Below are 21883 nucleotides of genomic sequence, written 5' to 3' on the forward strand. Positions count from 1 at the left end.
CAGGAGGGTGATTTCCTGGTCTAGAGTAGAGGGTTTTAGCCATGTTTCTGTAACACATAATATGTGAATGAATGCAGGTGAAGTAGGGCATGAAGATGGTGGATTTTGTTGTTCATACTTCTGATATTGATGTGAGCTATTAGAAGTGAATTGGTAGCTCTAGAACTTGATGTAAGAAGAGGAGTAGAATTAACATTTTGGTTATGATTGCTTAGGGTAGAAGGACCGGGATTAGGATGAATGTCACCATGTAAGAGGAGTTGATGATGGGGAGATGATAGTACTTTAATAAGTTTGAGGCAAATATTAAGAATTCTTTTGTTAAAGTTGAGGGTTAAGTGAGAAGCCCTATGATATTTTGGGAGTAGATAGCTGGAAGAGCAGGTAATGTTACTATGTTTAAGGGGGCTAAAGCTAGATGAAGGTAAAGTTTGCTTTAGGTGAGGGTTTTGTTCATAGAAAGTGTTAATTTGCAAAGAGGTGATATAGTATGATAAAGAAAGAGAGACTAAAATAATAGTGGAGAGTAGAGTATAGATGAGAAAGACTTTTAAAGTTGGAGACATAGTAGTGAGGAGATGAAGGGCTAGAGTAAGTTGTTCAGAAAAAAAAGTAGCTAACCAATACTGTATGAAGAAGGGATACAAGGAGAATAAGTATAAGGAAATGGAGTTAGGGGATAGTCAGTGTTAGTTTGGTACTAAGTACTTATTAGATGGATAGTAGATAGGATGTAATATAAGGTAGGGTATCAAAGAGTTGTGAGGGAGGAGGATTGTAGAGATAAGGTTAAATAGTGGTTAAAGTAGTTTTAAAGGAATAGTGTTATAGTTAGAGTTCAAAATGATAGGAGGATATAATGTAGTGAAGGGGAAGGGGAGGGGAAGTCAAGGTTGAGAGGTGGTCTAGTATGGAGGAAGGAGATTGGCTAGGAGGATAGGGGGAGTGTTTAGTGAGGTATAAGTTGAGGACCCCTGGGGGTGGGTGGGATTTGGGGGTAGGGAGGGGAGCGGAGCGGGGCAGACACACTTAGAGTGAGAGCAGGGGAGAGGAGTGGAGAACAATCAGAAAGAAGCTATCCTAGGGGAGTGGGTCTGGATACCAGGAGGTAAATAGGATAACTAGAGGCAGGGGGACAAGGAATAGATAAAGCTCAGGAGAAACAGTTCTCTGAAAGGTTACAAGGGAGTCAAGGGAGTAGTGGAGATGTTAATGGAGAACACAGGGACAGAGAGAACTAACAGTAGGAGGTTGATAAAGGCCAGAAGAACTACAAGGGAAAATAAACAGTCAGGAGAGACACTGTAAGCATGAGGCATGGGAAATATGAAGTGAAACTGGGATATTGTCAGGAGAGAAAGAGACAGTACTTTAGGTAGGAGAAGGGGAGAGGAAGTGAGTACTGGAGTCACAAATTGGTTTAGGGGTAGAGCAGTATATATAATAATCAACAGAAGAGAGGAGAATAGAGTGAGGGATCAAGCAGGCTAGCAAGGGGGGGGGGGGGGTATGGCTGCTGACGGAGATTGGCAGAAATCTGGTTTCTATATCAGGAGAGACTACTCAGACATAACATACATGGCACTTTTGAAAGAAAAAATATCAAAGAAACATACAGTATGACTATGGTTTTGCTTTGTCCAGGTTACAATTGTCCAGAATATAAAGTGAACCCAGGGGAGAATGACCCCGGCAGTTAAAGGAGGGTGGAGGTTGCCGGTTTAGGAGTCCACACGGAGCACTTCCTGGAGTTGAGAGGGGAATAATTACCCTAAACCAGCTAGAAAGAGATAAAGACAAGACAAAAATAACAGATTGATTACAAAATGCAATTAGGTTAATCAGGCTAGTCCAAACAAAAAGAAGTTACATTTCAATACAAAACATCTATGCAAATGAAAGGTACAGACATCTAGGCAGCTTAAATACAGATAAGATATAGGTCCTTAGGTTGCACAAATAAGTAGTTTAGGAGCTGATTATAATCACTATCTCTCAACAGTAATCATCAGCAGTAGTCTATAACAGCATATCAGTACATACCATGGGTAAAAACAGCAAACATAGTCCACGAAAGTGGTTGCATTTTAAACTACACCATTCAGTACCACCCAGGCAGATATCCTCATTATCAAAACATAAATGCGTAGGGGGAATTAATGTATATCTTCAAATTACAGCTTAGTCCAAGAAAACACTAAAAGGCAGCAAAATCCTATATTCTCAAGTTCAAGGGTAGAAAAAAACGATGTTGCCAATAGTTTAAGAATCTGAAAGTTCATTGGACTAAGAGAAAATAGTAGCAACGACAGAGGCAAAATACATAAAAACTATACCCCTGACCACTGTATAAAGCTAACTAATCACTCAAAATAGCCTAGCATTCATAGGATAGCAAACAACTATAGTCATTAGCCATACAGTAAATGCGCGGGGTTTTACATACTCACTTGCAGATTCCCCAAACACGTGGAACCAGTATACCAGCACAGTAGTATCAGGAAGTAAACTCAAACGGTAAAAAAAAAAACAAAGCCCCCAAAAAGATATCACCAACAAGTAAAAGGCTGTGAATTACAAGTGACAGTAAGTAATATCAAGAAAACAGGTGATTGCAGATAATAACTGTCTATATAAATCCCCAAGTTTTAGCGACCCACACTGCCAACAAGCGACAGCAATAATAGCTCACAAAGCCTTAGGAAGGCTTAAACCCCTCTATATTTCATTGGTCTGGGGCATTTATGCACCATGTCGACCTTTTTAGCCTTAGACTTTACTATTCCACTGTCTACTGGGTATCCCAAACAAAGGGATTCTGACATTTTTATCTTGCAATCAGCTACATTTGATATTAGTGTAGGTTGGTGAAAGGAATCAAATATAGCCTGTGTTTTAACAATATGACTTTCACAGACCTCAGAGATAATGACCACATGCATGAACATCTGAACACTGTGACTGTGACCCTCTGAAATGATGCTGCTGTTCTGGGAGATCAAATGGCACGACTCTATAGTGAAATTATCCACCTGGTATGGAAAGAAGAATTTTCTTCTTTAATTCTGGGACTAGAAGAATTTGTTAATAGCCTTTGCTCAGGTCCAAAGTGGAGAGAATTCTATTTTTTCCTAACCTTCCTACTAATTCATCCGCTTGGGACAAATATAAGATAGATTTTTTTGCGAAGTCACTGCAAAATCTGATAGACGTATTAGGCTTTGGGCCTTGTATAATGGGATTATTCTACTCATTCTGGGAATCCACCTGTGACCCCACGTTTGAGCATGTCCTGTATCTATTCTTTAACTGCCAGGCATTGGGTTTATAATATCTAGTATGGTTTTAGATTTATTTTCACCAGTCACACTTTAATACTACACTGGATTAAGTCCATCCTTCCAAGCAAATCTGTTACTGGGACTCACAGTGTCTTATCTATCTTGCCTTGCAGACATATTTGGTGAGGAGGGGTCAAATCTTCTTACTACCAATACTTTCATTTCTTTCTAAGACTACAGAATATTATGTGGGATTATCTATTTTTGTTTCCTTTCTCCAGGTTGTCTCATTTTATAATTAACATCATTTATTTTTTTTTCTAACTTCAAATGTTCTTCGCCATTTTGCAGAGCACTTATTCTTGGCCATGTGCACTAAAATAAATACTTTGTCTCCTGTTTTGAAAGCTTTAAGCTGTGCATTTCTAGGGTCTATATTACATCATCGACCGCTTAGCTTGTTGAATGCCTAAACCTTGACAACTTAAAATTGCGAACGGCACTTTCCACACAGGGAAAGAAAACCGTCGGCCAAAGTAAAAAAAAAAAAAAAAAAAAATTTTAAACAGAATCAAGTGGGGGCTTTGCTCCCACCCTCCCTAAATAAATATACCAACTCCGAGATCGCTCTACATTGTACACAGGGCAAAATCCCCATAACAGCCAAATGACTTGTTTCCCTGTGTGGAAACTGCCTTTTGCAATTTTAAGTTGTCGACGTTTAGCTGTCAATGTTTAGGCGTTTGACAACCTGAGCGGGCAACAATTTAATATAAACCCCATTCCTACTGCATGTCATCTATTATGTGTCCTGTTCCCTTTCCATGTCTTTTACTACAGACATCATTCTTAACCTTTTCTGTAGGTTAGTAAATTTTTCTAACACACTGTTAAAGAGGTATTCTGCACCTCCCAAGTTTTCTTCAATGCATCTAGCCAGCCTTTAGGATGTCATCAGTACAGCAGGTGAAACAGAGCACATCCCACTGAGGCTTGGGGTACTTCCCTCACAGCAAACAAGAAATATGGGAGCATCTAATCCCAATGTTTTACGTACTGTTCTATGGCTGTCCATAACATAGACTTCTGGTTTTATTAAAACATTCAACTAGCCCATCTGTTTTTAGATGATTTACAGAATTTCTTAGTTATTTTTGTTTTTGTTTAAGGAATTGTCAGAGTTCATGAATTACTCTGGACATGAACGTGGTGTATTTATTTGAAAGAACACCTTAGAGAAGTCTTATTTTCTGTTCTAGATTGTTCTGAACTGAGGGCCATTCCTTGTTATTTTCTATACCGGTGTCCCTAATTAGCTTACCAACCAAAGTCTTTTGGGAGGACTCAGTGTCAAATGTATTTAACCCATTCACCAAAGTCCAAATGTTAGTTCCTTTCAATATTTCTAATTATACAGTATTTATTTTCCGGATTTATGTATTTCTGACAATCACAATCTCTCTGGCTGTGCCTTCCCCTACACCCCAACATTCACACATTTTTCAAAATTCTTTGAAATGGGGAACAGTCTTTGACTATCACTTTCTGTGCTAAATTAAGTACTAATACTTCTGGGGTATAACAGTTTGACAAAAAAGAGCCTGCATTTTGTTTGGGATACAGGGTACTTTGTCACCATGTACACATGACTTCAACTGATTACCAAAACTTTTGTGCTTATACATATTATTAATTAGGTACCATAATCATAATTGCTGAGACTAACAAACCTTGCAACTCTTTTCCTTCTGTGGGAATAGAACATTTAATAAGTTTGGCTGCAGCACAATAACGAAAGGCAGATTTAACAGATCTTTTAGCAAGTATGGAATTCAACTCATCGCACCCCATATGTATAATTCACATCCAAATTGTATACTTCAAATATAAACCATTTACCACCTAGTAGGTTACCATGATTAGTCTTTAAAGGTACAGCCGAATTGCCATTACTGTTGTAATACTTTAAGTGTCCTGACATCGGACTAACTAGCTCCGATTATAATTCTTTTGGTTTATTTACAGACAGAGGCACAGACTTAGGTAATACCATACTATTAGCCCTTTGACAAGATTCCACTGAAACAACTATTATTTCAAAAAAATTAAGGTCACTCCGAGATGCACACTTTCTTAAGCTACTAGAGAGTGACCTTTTGAATTTATTTACAGCTAGTACTTGTAAAATATTTTGTATCACTTATATCAGGTTCTAACCATAACTAAAAATTAAGCATTAAATCAGCCAGTTGTGATCTTACTATTTTATCCATACTGTTTGAACTCTACTGTATAGACTTCAGTGCTGTCGTCCAATCCAAGCTTCTTCAGTGAAGCATCAGTTTTGGAAACGCCATCAAAACAGCTTGTTGATTTAACAGGGTACTGAGATTCTGCAGGTTTAGCAAGTGTTGGTTGGTCACTGCACATGGCTTCTGGAGAGCTGGAGTGGCCATTAAAAACTCTTGAGTAATTTTTCCCTTTCTGGACACCAGAAAAGGCAACATATAAAAGTAGAAGGCAGTCTCTAACACAAAACCCTTTTCTCTGCCACAAGTACATTCCCAGCATGGATTCATCCACGGTAACAGACAATAACGGACTTGTTGCTTTCTTGCACAGGTTTAAAGAAGTCTAGTATCCAGGGAGAAAGAAAAAGAAGCAAACCAGCCACGGTTTCCACAGTCAGCAATTACCTCTTTAAGCAATAACTCTACTAGTGAATTCCATTTTTAGGCAACAAATATGTACAGTGGGGAAATTATTCAGATAGTAAAGGATCACACCTTTGCAAAATGCTATTTTACCTGCTGAAAGCCATTAATGTAATAACCATGAAAAGAGAGAGACAGTTCTTCAACAAATACACTAATAACCACAAAACATCAGCGGTGGTAACCCAGTCCAGCACAAAGCACACTAGAATCCTGGATAGTAAAATAAACCACGACTTGATGTTTAAATGTGTTTATTAACACAAAAGTAAGAACTGAGTGCTTTCATCAATGGAAATTAATAGCTTTATCAATATGTTATGCTATCCATGGATAATGTTAGAAGACGTCAAGAATGAGGTAGTTATGAAGTGAACTTTTGGGAAAGGTACAGATAAAAAGATGAACAAGATTAATAAGGTAAAGAGCTATGAACAGACCATGGCTATTAAATAAGGTGATGATTCAACTGCCATTAAGAATGTAATTAAGAGCAATTGGAAAAGCAACTGGAAAATTATATATTACAAGAATTTTAGGAAAACAGCCACAATTTATTTACAAAAGGCATTTGAACCTTAAGGAGAGGTTCAAAAGTAGTAACCCTAATAGTAGGATGGAGGAGACTCACAGAAACAATAAGGGCATGGTAAAATGTACATCATGCAACCAGTGCAAATATATATATATATATATATATATATATATATATATATATATATGGATTCACTTCATAACATTGAAATATCAAAATACTGAAACTCAAAACACTGAAACCAAAATACTGAAAGCTCAAAATACTGAATACTCAAAATACTGAAACTCAAAATACTGAAAATACATATTATGCATAAACTCAGCTTAAACAACATAAATCATAACAATTTCTACCAAATATATGGGGCGCAAGCACCCCATGTGGGGGCTTACACACCCTGCTAATTAAATATATCAACTCCAAGATTGCACATAGTGTAGTTAAGTGCAATCTTGGAGTAGATATATATAATTAGCAGGGGGTGTGGGGGGCGCAGCCCCCCCTGCATATATTTGGTAGAAATTGTTATGATTTATGTTGTTTAAGCTGAGTTTATGCATAATATGTGTTTTCAGTATTTTGAGTTTCAGTATTTTGAGCTTTCAGTATTTTGGTCTTCAGTATTATGAAGTTTTGTCATTTTCAGTATTTTGAAGTTTCAGTGTTATGAAGTGAATCCATATATATATATATATATATATATATATATATATATATATATATATATATATATATATATATGGATAAGGGAAAACATTTAAAAATTGAGACATTACCTGTAGAACTTAAGTTGCAGAATTCATGCAATTATAATACAACTGGAGTGGTCTACTTTGTATTTTGTGGCCTGAAAGGCATTAAAAATTGTATTTATGAACATTATTATGAAATTCAATGCTGTAGTAACAATAATGCCCTATATAAACCTAAGCAACATTGCACTTGCAATAAAAGGTTCTTATTTTTTATTATAAATGTGTTTTACCTAATCCTAGAGGAGGGGCATGGGAAGATAACTCTTGAGTACCAGAAGTTATTGCGAAGATATACGAAGGCTGCCACCCTAGCTAGACAGAATTTTGTGGATAATTCTATGTCATTGTAAATATGAAGATAATCTACAGGCTTGTCGTCTTAAATGTAAGAAAACTGTGTTAAATGTTGAACTTCAAAAATGTAAAAACAGTGCACTCTGCTGGAAGAAAGCTGATAAGTCAAGCATTGTATGACTGCTCTCAAAGCTTGGAGACATAATGTCTGGACTGAGGAATTTCTTCTATTGTTTTGAGACCAGAGTTAATTGCTACATTTTACATATAGGTTCACAGGCTGGCACTAGGCTATCGGCCCTAAGGCCTATGCAAACCTAGCCATAACAATTCCCTGGAAATTTTTTCCCACAATATTTACTTCTCTGGGCTCCTGTCTAGCAAGGCAACTGACATGATCTCAGGGGTGAATTAACTATCTCCCATCCAATCATCAAGGCTCCTTTTGAAGAGGGCCAATGAGGTGCTCTGCTTGACATGTATGGGCAGTCTATTCCAGAGTATGGGGAGTCTCTGGGTCAGGAACCTATCCCTCCAGCATGTTTTGTTCATTGTGATGATAAGGTTTAGATCCCTGGAGCGTGTGGCTCTGAGAGATTGGGATTTCTTTAAGTGGAGATTGTCCAACAGCTCAGGGTTTGACATGGCCTTGTATGTTAAGCAGTGATCGCCTCTGAGTAGACGATATGCCACAGAGTACAGCTGGAGTTTTTTTAGATGGTCAGCATATGGCATCTGCTTTATGCCTGTGATTCTTTTAGTGAGGTATTTCTGTGGCCTTTCCTGCTGTTGCAGATGTCTTGTGAGGTACATACCAAATGGGGCATTATACTCTATAATGGGTCTAATGAGGGATGAGTACAGTGGGACAATGACCACCTTTTTTCTGGATGAAAAGCCCTTAGTGATGAGGTGTGCCACGTAGAAGGATTTCCTGACTGTTGTGGTGATGTGGTTATCAAAAGTGAGACCGCTGTCCACTTGTGTCCCTAAGTCTCTCATCACACTTTCTATTTTTAGTGTCCTGCCACCTATGTGGTAGTTCATGGGTACACGTTTTTTGCCAAAGGGGATGACTATAAATTTCTTGGCATTAAGCTTGAGCCCATGGATCTGGCACCAGGCATCTGTTTCTGTAAGGCCCTTTTGTAGAATATCCACATCATTTGGGGATTCAATAATGGCTCCCAGTTTGTAGTCATCTGCAAACTTTGTTAGCCAGAGTCCCTTAGTGTTGGCCAGTACTTCAGAGAAGTAGATGCCAAACAAGAGTGGTCCCAGGACTGAACCTTGAGGTACTCTATTTGTCACTTGTCTGGAGCTGGATTTGGAGTCGGCTACTTTTACAGTCTGGGTTCTGTCAGTAAGCCAGCTGGCAACCCATCGAGTGACGTTGGGATTTATGCCCAGCTTAGTAAGTTTATCTATGATTCCAGAGTGGGGGATGGTGTTGAAAGCCTTGGCGAGGTCCAGATAGGCTGTGTGGACCTCCTTACCCTCATCCACAGCTCTGGAGACCGATTCAAAGAAGTCAATCAGATTTAGGAGACAAGATCGGCCCTTCACATACCCAAACTGGGTGGGGTCCAGTGTCTGGAGGTTGCCAATGTCTTTGTTTATAAGTTCCATGATAATGCGTTCCATGCCCTTGCAGATCAGGCTTGTAAGACTGATGGGATGGTAGTTCCCAGGATCCAAGGTGGATCCTCCCTTGTGGATCGGGATAACTGTAGCTGTGCACCACTCAGTGGGCATGAAGCCTGAGGTGAGGCTATGATTAAACATGAAACTTAGATGGGGTGCCATTTCATTTTGTAGTTCATGTAGTACACAGCCTGGGATAATATATTTTATTGCTATAGTTTCCTGGCCAGGTGCAAGATCAAAGAAATGTTAAAACTCTGAGTTTCTGTTAGCCTGGGAACCAAAATAGAATGATGTAATCTAAAATGAGTCAGTAGTAATGTATTATTTTTAAGACTTTTTCAGAGAGAGAAAGAGAATCAGAGCATTTTGGATTTTGTCTGAAGAACATCACTCACCAGTATTCTGCCGTTGCTCTATATGTAAGTTTATTTAGAACTGTGATTGCTCTTAGAGTTACATAGGAATTTAGTCAGATTTAGTCTAGCTGTTTTCTATATTTATGTCAGACTATTCTACAGTAGTATTTTAAGCATTTTCCTGTGATTTCTGAACTTTTGACTAGCACTGTGTTGAATTGAGAAGATTTGTCTTGTATTTTTGTCATTTATTTTTAAACCTTTCAACTGTGGCTGTTTTGTACAGAGATAATTTAAGCTCTTGAGTACATTGCTTGTATATAGTGATACTGTACAAAGCCACTCCAAATAAGCTATGTTGTTCGTTACACTTACTAACTGGATAATAATATTGCACAGTAATAACTGGACACCCTTTGGTAAGGAGCTTGTTAGTAGCTGATAAGAGTAGTTGGTGGTAGCCTGGCAGGATGGGGCATAGCTAGAAAACCTGTGCCAGCCTTCCCCAGGAGTGTCTGTGTGTTTGTATATAAACCAAATCTCAAAGTGTGTGTGTGTCAGCTTCTTGCCAGGGACACGAAGCACTGGTTGGACAGAGAGGGCATTGGAGGTTTTAGCTTGACTACTCAGCTGAGATATGTACCCTATAGCTTTATCAGTGGGGAGTCTTATTGGGGATCTGGAGAGAAAGGGAGAAACCAGCCACAGACCGGCTGTGATCTGTGTGTGCTCTTAAGGGAAATTGTACTTTACTGTGTGTGTATTTGTTATCCTTCCCAATGTGGACGCCCCTCACTGATGCTAGTGGTGAGGATTGAAGCTCCTTGATTACTGGGTCTGTGCACGGGTGTCGCAGTTATTATGGCAGCGAAAGTTGGGAGCTAACACCCCACCAGGTCTGAATGACATGTTGCCACTTCATAGTGTGCTCAAATTAAGAGCGGCCAAATTATAGCATTTTAAAGCTAGAAAATAATTGGCATTGTATTTAAATACCTGTGTCTTTTAAGCTATTGAAAGTAATTTTACATAACACTTTTATTTTTTATGTAAGCATTAGTTATACAAACTGTTTTTTAACTTATTTTAGTTAATTTTGTTCCTGAAGGTCATGTAACTTTAAATTGAATAATTGATCATTTACTTGTAGAGTATAAAAGGAGTGCCTAATCGATGATTGCTAATTCTGATAAAGTCCATGAATTATAATGGATGAAAGTGCTCAACTCTTACTTTTGTGTTAACAAACACATTTAAACCATCAATTTGTGGATTATTTTACTATCCATGATTCTAGTATGCTTTGTGCTGGACTGGGTTCCCATCTCAGGTGTTTTGTGGTTATTAATGTGATAATGTTGCACAGATGGTAGCAAAAAAAAAAAAACATCCAGAAAGCCAGATCAGTCCAAAACTCAGGTTTATTTACTTACAAGGAAAAAAAATAAAAGATGCTTCTGCTCAGCTTTGGAAATAACAGAAATCAGGTAAACAGTTGCTATAATCAGTTCTTTCAAAAATTAACAGTCTAAAGAGTGAATGCAGACATCTTCATAGTTAATTTGACACAATTTTGTGTTGTGCCTTCTTATTCAAACAGTTTGGCATAAAGCACAGTCCAATCAAATCCTTTCAGCTTTTGTAAAAAATATCAAACGGAGAATTCAAACACCCTGTAATACTTCCTTTGATAAAGGGTGTAGAAATACTTCCAAGTTCCTTTCTAGACCCCAAAGATATCTTATAATTCTCTTCAAGAGTCTACCCAATCTAGCTGCAATAACCCTCTTGTACTGACTACAGATGGCCCCAACCTGATTTTCCTGGAACCCCTCCTTAGCCACTTGCCCTGGCCTTAAAGGATCAGACTCCTCAGCAATCGCTATGCCACAATAATTATAGGAATAATGTGGGTCAAAGTAGTCCTTCAATTATAAATAATGAAAGGTGAATAAATACAAACTAATTAAACAGGTGATTAAAGTACAAGATGCAATTAGCTGGTAGATTTCAAAAAAATTCCTCTGCAGAATTCTCTGTCAGAAATATTGGTGGAGCAAATGGCTGTAACTAAGAAAAAAAAATTATATCAATCTAGGATACAGTGTCTGAATTGCATAGACATATTGAGGCTTATTAAGTTTAATTCAATTAACTTACACACAAGCAATTACTAGAAAATGGAAATAAAAATCTAAACCAACTGTAGTTGAATTACTGAATACTGTAAAAGAGATTAAAGAACTAGAAAAGGGATCTTTGGAAAAAAAGAATGAAAAAAATGACATAGAAATAAATGGAATTTGTGGGAACAATACATGCAAAATAATGTTCAGGAGGAGGAGTGGGGTAAAGGTGAAGGCAGGAAACAGGCAAATTATGTGAGGTAGAATTAAATGAGAGTTGTAAAGACAGAAAACATACATGTAATGCATAACGTATGTAAATAAAAAAATTTAATATGGTTTGTTTTCTATTCATGTAAGTGTGCCTAGTGATAATTTAATAAAGGTGTTTTTTTAAAGAAAGTGGACTATGTATTTAGATACACATAGGACGGTGCATTTACACAGCAAACATCAGCCCAGTAAACAGTTGTGTCTTTCGGCTTTTCCCGGTTAGGGGTCGCCACAGCAGAGCTCAGGTCTGCTAATGATTGGCAGTAGATTTTTATGTGCCGAGTAGCCGGCCCTGATACACAACCTTCAACGAAGGTACGCCCATTCACGCATGTCTCCACACAGAAGACACTCTAGCTGAGAATCGAACAGGACAACGTCTTACTGTGAGGTGACAATGCTACCGCAGCACCACCACCACAGTAATATGGCTATATTAAAGACCTGTGATTTTTTATGGTTTCAATGTCACTTGAGATCACAGACATTTTTTTTTTCAAATTCCATACGTGGGCAAACTCCAAATGTATGTAAAGGAATTCAAGACAGCCACACTTATGACTAAAGCAAGATCCCACCCTTTGCTCCTCTGTCTCTAATATAACTTAATATGATCATCTCTAAGTTCACTGCATATTATGTGAAGTGGAATTACTCTTGCATCTACTTTTGTCAAGTAAACTGCAAATAGAAGCCCAGTACTGAAAAATGATACAATAAAGGGAAAAAACAGATAGCCTGAAGAAGCAAAATAAATACCTCATCAACAGCAGAACTCTAAAAGAGCAACAGAGAATTTAGAAACAAACAAATCTTCCAAAAGCAAGTACAGCTTCAGAATGGCCATGCATGCTAAGGATAACCACAGAGTCTTATGCAGCTATGTCTAGAACATCAAAAGTAATACCCAACAATGCTTGGAGTCAATACAAAATAACCCCATATATTCATCCCCTGAGGACAAAGCCAACATATTAGCAGATAAATTTTGCTCACAATTTACTCCCCTATCTCCTCCAAACTATCCGTACCACATTAGTATACCTGTGCCTTCCCCATCACCTCTGAGCAAGTCCTAAGTGCTCTCTCCAAGGACATGAACACTAGCTGCATGGGCCCTGCTAATGCTGCATATGTTTTTTTTTGTCAGTAACAAACATTGTCTGTTTGATTTGTTATTATGACTATTCAATTTCTGCTTCTTAAATATTTGGAAATCATCTTTTGTCAGGCCAATGCCAAAAGAAACCAAGCCCTCGTCTTGCAATCACTTCCTCCCTATCTCTATGCTACCCAACCTTGGTAAAATTCTTGAAAAAAAATTATATATAACCAACTTATCACTTACCTATAAAAATACTACCTCCTGTCCATAAAACAGCATGGAAGCCAGGCTGGTAGGAGCACAATGACTGTGATATGGACCCTGACTGATGACATCTTAATTAATATGGATAACCATCCAATTCTACTTCTCGGTCTGCAAGGCACCGAGGCCAGCCCTGATGCCACTAAATGCTTCAAAGACTTTCTATCCAGCTGTTTAGTCCAGGTAAAAATAGGACCCATCTTTCCAATTGTTCAGTCATTCACTTTGGGGTTCCACAGAGCTCCATTCTAGCACCTCTTCTGTTCTCAATACTCACCACGAAACTTCCACGAGACCAGCCTCACTTACCACTACTACCTTATGAAGATATGGTCACCTAGAGGTATGATCCTTCACATCATACAATTGAAACTAAACTTCAGCACTTGATAACCTCCAATAGACACCTGCTGCAGCTTGAAAGGCCCCAAAAGTTCCTCACCAAAAGGATAAAGGGTCTCAAAAATATGTCTTATGCTGCCCGACTGAAAGAACTCCAGCTCTATTCAGTCTCATACTGCTTGCTCAGAGGTGACCTGTGCCTGACATATAAGGCCATGTCAAACCCAGATTTGATGAATATGCTTCACCTCAAAAAATCTAGATCCCTCAGAACCACAAGAGCGGGAGACTTAAACCTTGACACGGTTATAAATAGAACGTGCTGGAGGGACAGATTCATCACCCAGAGACTCCCTATGCTGTGGAACAAAATCCCGGTACATGTGAGGCAGAGCACCTCGCTGGCCTTGTTCAAGAGGAATCTTGACCAATGGATGGGAGATCGCAGATATACCCCAGGGATTACTTCAGTGTTACTGCTTGACAGAGGCACAGAAAAATGATAGGCATAGTTTTTATTCAAACTAAAGGGGTGGCGAAAGCCACATAACTATGGGCTAGGCTTATAAATGCCCTTGGGCAGATAGCCTAGTATGAACCTATGAACCTATGAACCTAATAAACTACCTATCAATACCACAAAAACAAAGTCAAACAAACAAAAACAAAGTCCATGTTATATCATTCGGCACCTATAAAAAATTATCATAAACTCCCAGTCCTTTAATATTCTTGACTGTGATAATAATCTCAATTAAACCAGCACCTCCTTTAGATATTTGGGGATCTGGCTAGACCGTCACTAATCTTCCATGAGCATGTAACAAAGTTGAGAGACAGGATCAACAATCTACTCTTCTGGGCCAATGAAATATCTCATTTCCTCTCACATCAAGTAAGGGCTGCTATAGAAAAGGCATCCTCCTTGCTTTACTTGAGCATGTCATATATGTTACATGAGGCACCGTTTTCCTGAACTCCATATGAAATGTACTTTACAAAAGCAATGTTACATAATAATCTGTACAGAGCTATGGCAACATTAGGATTCATACTGATGCGGTCCAAAATATGAATGAATCAGTCCCACAAAGCATGCAGCAACTCAATAACCCAAGAGACATGGCTGGCTTCATCTCTTCTTGATAGCCACTGAAAACAGAATGCATTCTCATTTTGCACACACCATTCTTTTACACAAGTTACTAATGCTATTTCCTCCTAAATAAATAGTTTTATCTCTTTTTCTCAAAAGCAGCAGTGGAAGGAAACCAGCATATATCAATCCAGAAAATATCAGTCGACACTGCCAAAAGTAACAGCACTTGATTTGTTACTGACTGAAAGACTTCACTAGTATCAAAAGTTTAAAATGTTCACTTAATCTGTACACAGAGGCTACTTCATCTCAGTGAGTTACTGAACGACAGCTGGTAAGCAGCTGTGTCTTTTTTTATTTATAAGCATTCTATATGTCTGTTATTCTACGTGAATGTTTATAAACATCAGTCACTTCATACATGTACAAAAATAAGAAAAAAACTAAAATAAGGAAATCAAAACTTCAGAACTATTGCTGTACATTTACATTGTGAACATGCTTTTCTTCTTTCTGTATTATACAAATTAAACAAAATTACATTTACCACCAGCATTATTTCAAAATGTTCTCATACAGGCAAATTGGATCAAAGTCTATTTTCTGTTCCAGTCCTCTCCAAGGGGTATTTCTATGGGATGTGTATCAAGTCACAGAAGGTAGTTTTGTCAAGTGCTATAAGATCGAACACTGTTTGCCAAAAGTAGTTTTGCCCCTCAGAGGAGTAATGTGACCTCGGCATTGGTATATCTCAGTCTCCCTTGCAAAAAAAATTTCCTCCAATGTTCACCGAAGGTAGGTTTGGTTAATGGTTTTAGATTTTTTTGCCTTCACCAAAACCACTTACATTGAGATGACATGAACCCTTTCTATGCTCTATTCCCAACTATTTGAAACTAGTCTTATTGTTGGTGCTCCTTTTCATCCTAACCTTTTCTGCCATTAGTTTATTTTAACTTTCACTCATCACCTAATTGTGTCATCTCTTGGGCATGTAACTGACTCATCAGTTCACAAATCTCTTCTATCTCAGGAGGATCTACCTTTTCCATTTTCTTATTATTGCACCCCTACCAGTGTTTTTTCAGACCTTTTCCACGTGCCTTTGTCTGGTGTTCTTAAAAGAAAAGTTATTGAAGACAAAATGCATTTCCCTGGTCATCTCTCTGTCTTACTTAAGCAGCTATGTCTCTGCTAAAAGAAAAACATTTGCTTCTTAAGAAAGCAAAATACAAATTAATTATTCATAAGTGTTTATAATTTAACAAAATGAGTTAATATCCATTTAACTTTCTTAACTGGATTAGAGAAAGCTCTTTCAATTTCACAGAAGGAAATCACACTCATCTGAACCAGAAAATACCAAAACATTCTAAATAGACAGCTACTGAAAGAAAATAAATTAAAACCCTAGAGGTTTTGCTATCTACATCTCCTGAAAATCAAAAAATTATTTATATTACTGTAAGTCTGTACACCCCTCCTTGCAGTTTCATGATTTGTATACCTATCCAAAGAGATATTTTAGAAAAATACATATAGAAGCACTATGCTCTCAAAAACAACAATGCTCTTCAACAAATTATTTACTGAAACAGTGTCATTTTTGTTATGATGTTTTGCAGTAAACAGGCTCTCTACTGAAATGAAAACACAGGAGAAGAGCTAATCTTGAAAAAATTGCTGTTCTCCTTTAAACATCTTTTTTACCTGGGGGGAGGGCAAGACCCCCACACTACACCACCCAAATTTTCTTTGGAAACGTTTCCCTGAAAAAATCTTTCAGCAATTCAGTCTCTGTATTTTGGGACTCACTATAGCGGGTCCCAACATTTCAAATGGTTACCCTGTAAATAACATACATTTAAAAATAATTAGGAATATGCTGCTCTTCTCTCACCAAGGCAGTTATAAATAACTTGCTGCCACTGTGTCAGAGAGATTGGTACTCCATCTGAACAGCAATAGCTAATCTCAGACTTCATCTCAGTTTAATTCTTTATCTGAAAATGAACGTTCACCAGTGTTTTCCACATTAATTATTATTAATGGTATGGCAATGTGTCTATAACAATAAAGGCAAACTGTGATCACACAACCAAAGTGCAAGCAGTTAAGGGCACAGTGGACAGCATAGTGGTGCCGTGGTAGTGTCGTCGCCTCACAGCAAGAGGCTCTCCGGTTCGATTTTTGGCTGGAGTGCCTTCTGTGTGGAGTCTGTATGTCCTTCCTGCATTTGTGTGGGTTTCCTCCCATGTTACAAAGACATGCATCTGGAGCATTTCTCCCCGGGCCTCTGATGAAAATTGACTTTGTTCCAGACTGGACTTTCCTGCTAAACAAATGTTGAGCAAATAAAAAAAAAGTTGTAAACAGTAATAAAAATAAAAAAGCAAGCCACCAAGGCAGTATTTGTGTGAAACAAGTTTATTTAACATTAAACACTGTCAAAGTAAAACCAACTAAGCACTTTCACCACGAAACATGAATTGGCTTCATCAGAGTCACTCTGTTATGATGTAACTTCCTTTATATATTACTTAAGCAATTATTCATGATTTTGCTTGCATCAATGAAATTACCCTGACAAAACTTAAAGGTATGCTTCCCTGAATATGTCATATACAGAATAACATGCTGTAAACCGCAATAATCGATACATTTAAGATAAAAATATTAGTGTCAATACTAATAATGAACATAACAGTATAAAACATAGTTAAAAAAATAAACTTAAAAATGCAAAACATAGTTGATCTGTAAGTTGCATTCAGATTAGTGTTTTCGCAGTACACTTCAAATTAAACCTCTGCTGCCATTTGCTTCAAAAGGGAGCTACTGAACAATAATCATTTAAACCTGACTTGCAACAAGCATTTAATCTCAGCTGCCATTTAGTTTCTCTGGCTTCTAATTTTAATTAATCAGGGGACCCCTAGAGTCACTCTGCACTCTGTCAATGACAAAGAATAAAAATCTCTTGTAATTGGGGCATTCTAGAGTGTGAACATATAAAACATTGCTCATTTTTTTATTTTTAATGTGTCTAAGGTGCACAGTAATGCGATCCCGTAGTCTTCTTTTGGTCTTGCCTGCGTAGAAACCAGGGCATGATAAGCATGTAGCTAAATAAACCACCATAGTGGTATTGCAGTTGCACCAGCCCAGGCATCCTACAGTACGTTCAAAACTTCTTTTAAAGACATTTGTACTGTGATTTATACTTTTACAGATCTTGCAAGCACCACATTTGTACAATAATGACCTGTGCTTGCCTTGTTTTCTGCTGAGACTTTCAAGAACATTTTTTATATTACGCCCTCTACTGTACACAACCTTAGGTTTATGCCCCACTTTTTCTTCATTTCATTGTCAAAGTGAGTTTCCCATATATTATTAACACTTGATACCAAGTTTGATGTATATGTATTGCATTGTAATACCAGAACAGTGGTGTCTCTAGCTTGGCCATGTTGGTTCTATTAGTATTTAGACCTGATATTAAAATAGGCTTAAATATAGTATTTCTTTTAAGCATAACTTCTCTCTTCACATTCAGCAAAAGACTTAAGGGGGTAGCCTCTATTTCGGAACATTCAAATTAATATACAGATCTCTTTTTTAAATGTTTTGGCGCTACCAATAAGCCTAGATAACCTAACCATTTGGCCTTTTATTATGCCCTTTCTCTGATGGAAAGGGTGGCAACTGTTATAGTGCAGTAACATATTGGGATACATTTCCTTTCTGTGGATAGTACTGGCCAAGGTGCCCCCAGCAATGTCCTTAGTCAACTCAATATCTAAAAATTCCATCTTATCACAGTACCATTTATATGTGAACTCAAGGAAAGTGGTTGTGCTGCTCATGTATTTTACGAAGTCATTCATTGTATGTTCCTCTCCTCGCCAAAAAATTAGTATGTCATCCAGAAAACTCACATACAACAATATATTGGCCATAAAGGCAGAGGAAAAAAACATATTTTCTCTTGCATTCTAGGAGAACCAGATTTGTAAAGTTAGGGGCACATTTGGCCCCCATAGCCACTCCTGCTTCCTGATGATAGAATTCACCTTCAAAAATCATAAAGTTGTTAGTCAGGACCACTTCCATGAGTCCAGCTAATAAATTGACCGTGGACTGATCTATTGATTTGCTACCCATCAAGCTTTCCCTGAAGAACTCTAACCCTTCATTATGGGGGATTACTGAGAACAAGTTAACCCCATCCACAGTTAGGAAACAAAACTCCAAGCTCTCTGTATTTATTTGTCTTAATAATTCCAAACAGTGCCATGAGTCTTTGAGTATATGTTGTGTCTCACTTACCACTAAACTTGCCCATTTATCTATATATGCTGCTATTGGTTCAGCTTTCCCCTCTGTCAATGACAAAGAATAAAAACCTTTTGTAATCGGGGCATTCTAGAGTGTGAACATATAACGCATTGTTCATTTTTTTATTCTGAATGTCTCTAAGGTGCTCAGAAATGCGATCCCGTAGCCTTTTTTTGGTCTTGCCTGCGTAGAAATCAGAGCATGATAAGCATGTAGCTAAATAAACCACCATAGTGGTATTGCAGTTGCACCTGCCCGGGCATCCTATAGTACGTTCAAAACTTCCTATAAAGACATTTGTACCATCATTTATATTTTTACAGATCTTGCAAGCACCACATTTGTACATCAATGACCTGTGCTTGCCTTGTTTTCTGTTGACACTTTCAAGAATATTTTTTATATTTCGCTCTCTACTGTACACAACCTTAGGTTTATGCCCCAACTTTTCCTTCATTTCATTGTCAAAGTGAGTTTCCCATATATTATTAACACTTGATACCAAGTTTGATGTTTATGTATTGTATTGTAATACCAGAACAGTGGTGTCTAGCTTGCCTGTAGTCAACTGAATATCTAAATATTCTATCTTATCACAGTACCATTTATATGTGAACTCAAGCAAAGTGGTTGTGCCATTGATGTATTTTATAAAGTCATTCATTGCAATGACAAAGGATATTGCTGGGTGCACCTTGCCAGTAGTATCCACAGAAAGGAAACTTATTCCAGTATGTTACTGCACTATAACAGTTGCCACCCTTTCATCAGAGGAAGGGTATAATAAAAGGCCAAATGGTTAGGTTATCTAGGCTTATTAGTAGTGATGAAACATTTAAAAAAGAGATCTATACATTAACTGGAATGTTCCGAAATAGAGGCTACCCCCTTAAGTCTTTTGCTGAATGTGAAGAGAGAAGTTATGCTTAAAAGAAATACTATATTTAAGCCTATTTTAATAGCAGGTCTAAATACTAATAGAACCAACATGGCCAAGCTAGACACCACTGTTCTGGTATTACAATACAATACATAAACATCAAACTTGGCATCAAGTGTTAATAATATATGGGAAACTCACTTTGACAATGAAATGAAGGAAAAAGTGGGGCATAAACCTAAGGTTGTGTACAGTAGAGGGCGTAATATAAAAAATATTCCTGAAAGTGTCAACAGAAAACAAGGCAAGCACAGGTCATTGATGTACAAATGTGGTGTTTGCAATATCTGTAAAAATATAAATCACAGTACAAATGTCTTTAAAGGAAGTTTTGAACGTACTATAGGATGCCCGGGCAGGTGCAACTGTAATACCACTATAGTGGTTTATTTAGCTACATGCTTATCATGCCCTGATTTCTACGCAGGCAAGACCAAAAAAAGGCTACAGGATTGCATTTCTGAGCACCTTAGAGACATTCAAAATAAAAAAATGAACAATGCATTATATGTTCACACTCTAGAATGTCCCAACTACAAGAGATTTTTATTCTTTGTCATTGACAGAGTGCAGAGTGACTCTAGGGGTGGGGATGATGAATTAGAATTAGAAGCCAGAGAAACTAAATGGCAGCGGAGACTAAATGCTTGTTACGAGCCAAGTTTAGATGATTATTGTTCAATAGCTCCCTTTTTGAAACAAAGGGCAGCAGAGGTTTAATTTGAAGTGTACTGTGAAAACACTAATCTGAATGCAATTTACAGATCAACTATGTTTTACCTTTTTAAGTTTATTTTTTTAACTATGTTTTATACTATTATGTTCATTAATATTTTTATCTTAAATATACCGATTATTGTGGTTTACGGCATGTTATTCTGTATATGACATATTCCGGGGAAGTATACCTTTAAGTTTAGTCAGGGTAATTTTATTGATGCAAGCAAAATCATGAATAATTGCTTAAGTAATTAGAGTATATAAAGGAAGTTACATCATAACTAAGTGACTCTGATGAAGCCCATTCATGTTTCTTGGCGAAAGTGCTTACTTGGTTTTACTTTGACAGTGTTTAATGTTAAATAAACTTGTGTTTCATACAAATACTGCCTTGGTGGCTCACTTTTTTATTTTTATTAGTTTACAAGTTTTTGAGCCATTTGGCTTGTCTTTTGTTACATTAAATAAAACAAAAGAGGGCAGGTTTCATAATATATCTGTCAAAACAAGAAGAAACTTCACAATGTGGAGGGTGTGAAATTCACTCCTTGAATTATGTTATGCACCTAGTTCTCTAATAAAAATCGAACTATAAAATAGTACTACAAAATAATACAATAGAAAATAGCAGGTAGTCCACAGATGAGTTAGAAATGGAATATCCTTTATTGAAACAATCAAACAAGCAATCCTAGTTGAGAATAATGTAAAGAATCGAAAACATTCATTACTTATATATAATCAGTTTGTTTGGAGCAAGGGAGTAGTTACAGAGGTGGTTCTGCAAAGAGCAAAAAACATTAAACTCATTCCTTTAACCAAGTCCCCCTTCCTCCTCAAAACAACAGTGTAAACTGGGACTGTGCTACCTTAGGACTGAAACTAAAAAGCTAAAGACAAATTAAAAAGTATAATATAAGAACAGCTTATTAAGTGTCAGAAAAATATGTATTAATGTGTGTATTAGTAATATGCTTAGTGCATTTAGAGCTTGAAAAGGATTAACACATTTATTCTATTTCATACTGCATAAATCTGTACAAACTGCAGATGCTTTCTGACCTTGTATTGTTAGCTAAAATCTTGCT

General features: G+C 37.3%; 1 protein-coding gene across 1 annotated transcript in view; it reads right to left on the bottom strand.

The window, feature by feature from the left end:
- Positions 1 to 21883, bottom strand: part of LRRK1 (leucine rich repeat kinase 1) — a 2417153-nt gene that overhangs the window by 136629 nt on the left and 2258641 nt on the right. The window contains 1 exon segment of the mRNA XM_044078686.1: positions 15642 to 15663. Within this exon segment, the coding sequence (XP_043934621.1) occupies positions 15642 to 15663 (22 nt within the window).

Source organism: Protopterus annectens, chromosome 7.part1 (assembly GCF_019279795.1).
Source record: "Protopterus annectens isolate FY-2018-M chromosome 7.part1, PAN1.0, whole genome shotgun sequence".
NCBI lineage: Eukaryota > Metazoa > Chordata > Ceratodontiformes > Protopteridae > Protopterus > Protopterus annectens.